This window comes from Triticum urartu, chromosome 1A (assembly GCF_056163025.1).
Source record: "Triticum urartu cultivar PI428250 chromosome 1A, HENAU_Tu73, whole genome shotgun sequence".
NCBI classification, from domain to species: domain Eukaryota; kingdom Viridiplantae; phylum Streptophyta; class Magnoliopsida; order Poales; family Poaceae; genus Triticum; species Triticum urartu.
Window position 1 is genome coordinate 91287831 of NC_141873.1, and position 1596 is coordinate 91289426.

At 54.8% G+C, this 1596-nt stretch overlaps 1 protein-coding gene across 1 annotated transcript; it reads left to right on the forward strand.

Moving 5' to 3' along the window:
• Nucleotides 1–294: 294 nt before the first annotated feature.
• LOC125535432 (glutathione S-transferase 4-like) lies at nucleotides 295–1264 on the forward strand. The gene is made up of 2 exons (XM_087514232.1): nucleotides 295–612; nucleotides 685–1264. The coding sequence occupies exons 1-2, from the start codon at nucleotides 408–410 to the stop codon at nucleotides 1152–1154; spliced, it is 675 nt and encodes a 224-aa protein (XP_087370358.1). The 5' UTR covers nucleotides 295–407; the 3' UTR covers nucleotides 1155–1264.
• The last annotated feature ends 332 nt before the right edge of the window (nucleotides 1265–1596 follow it).

The following is a 1596-nucleotide window of genomic DNA, read 5'->3' on the forward strand; positions in this document are numbered from 1 at the left end:
ATCTGACTTTGTGTTCAAAAGATAAAATTGATACAATCCTTGAATCATATGAAAAAAAAAGGTAACTTGCACTGTCTAGCACGAATCACGGCATAGCAATCAATGGCTGGACCGTGCACGGGACCTCCCATGCACGGTAGTTAATCCAATCTCATTTGCATCCACCATTTAACCTGACAGCTCGTGTAGGCCAGAGACCATATAATGGAACACAGTGGGATCTGGACTGCAGCGATAGTCAACCCCGGACGCAAGCAGTGACGCCACCATCGGCCTCCAAACGATGAGCAACAGCGCGCCTATTTAATGGTGATGAACTCGATTGTGCAGCGCAGTCAATCAAAGAGCACACACGCACCCATCGATCTCCAAGAAGCGGAAGCGGGAGCGAGCAGAGCAAAGGTGCGATGGCGGCGCCGGCGGTGAAGGTGCACGGGTGGGCGATGTCGCCGTTCGTGGCGCGCGCGCTGCTGTGCCTGGAGGAGGCCGGCGTGGAGTACGAGCTCGTCCCCATGAGCCGCGAGGCCGGCGACCACCGCCAGCCGGACTTCCTCGCCAGGAACCCCTTCGGCCAGGTCCCCGTTCTCGAGGACGGCGACCTCACCATCTTCGGTACACCTACTTCCGTCGACGTTGACTAATTCCCAATCCCATAAAGGACTGATCGTATGAAGCTTCACGCAGAATCGCGCGCCGTCGCGAGGCACGTGCTGCGCAAGCACAAGCCGGAGCTGCTGGGCTCCGGCTCGCCGGAGTCGGCGGCGAAGGTGGACGTGTGGCTGGAGGTGGAGGCGCACCAGCACCAGACCCCGGCGGGCACCATCGTGATGCAGTGCATCCTCACCCCGTTCTTCGGCTGCGAGCGCGACCAGACCGCCATCGACGAGAACGCGGCAAAGCTGACGAAGCTGTTCGACGTGTACGAGGCGCGGCTGTCGGCGTCGAGGTACCTCGCCGGGGACTCCCTCAGCCTCGCCGACCTCAGCCACTTCCCGCTCATGCGCTACTTCATGGACACCGAGTACGCGTCGCTGGTGGTGGAGCGCCCGCACGTGAAGGCGTGGTGGGAGGAGCTCAAGGCCAGGCCGGCGGCGAAGAGGGTGACGGAGTTCATGCCGCCAAACTTCGGGTTCGGAAAGAAGGCACAGGAGTGAAGACAAGAACGAGCACCGACCGAACATGTTGTGTGGTCTGTGCGACCATGGCTCAATGTTTTGGGTTGTTTGTGTTTCACGCATGAATAAAGCAAAATGCTTTGGGTTTCTCTATACAATTTCTTCCAAATTCTAACTAGTACAGTCTAGTAGTATAAACTGAGCTTGCCACTCCTGTGAAGAATACAAATTTTCTGCAACAATTTTCTGAATTGATAGAGCAGAGGCTAACGTCACTCAGTATTTAGAAGAGAGATTTTTTTTCTTTCAAAAAGAGGAGAGTGGATTTTGAGCTCCTATAGGATTGCAATGAGAATGAACTGTAGATTGCTGCTCTGCGCCGGTGGAGATTTTTTTTAGAACATCATGGAGCCAGGTATCATTGCTGGGGATGAAACCATCATATAGCCATGCAAGCATGTTCAGTTTTCTTAGCTAAAAG

Bases quoted from the DNA above. Each gene is read 5' to 3' on its own strand.
- LOC125535432 (XM_087514232.1), top strand. From the start codon at position 408: ATGGCGGCGCCGGCGGTGAAGGTGCACGGGTGGGCGATGTCGCCGTTC. The intron at 613-684 runs GTACACCTACTT...AGCTTCACGCAG, and splicing joins CGGCGACCTCACCATCTTCG to AATCGCGCGCCGTCGCGAGG.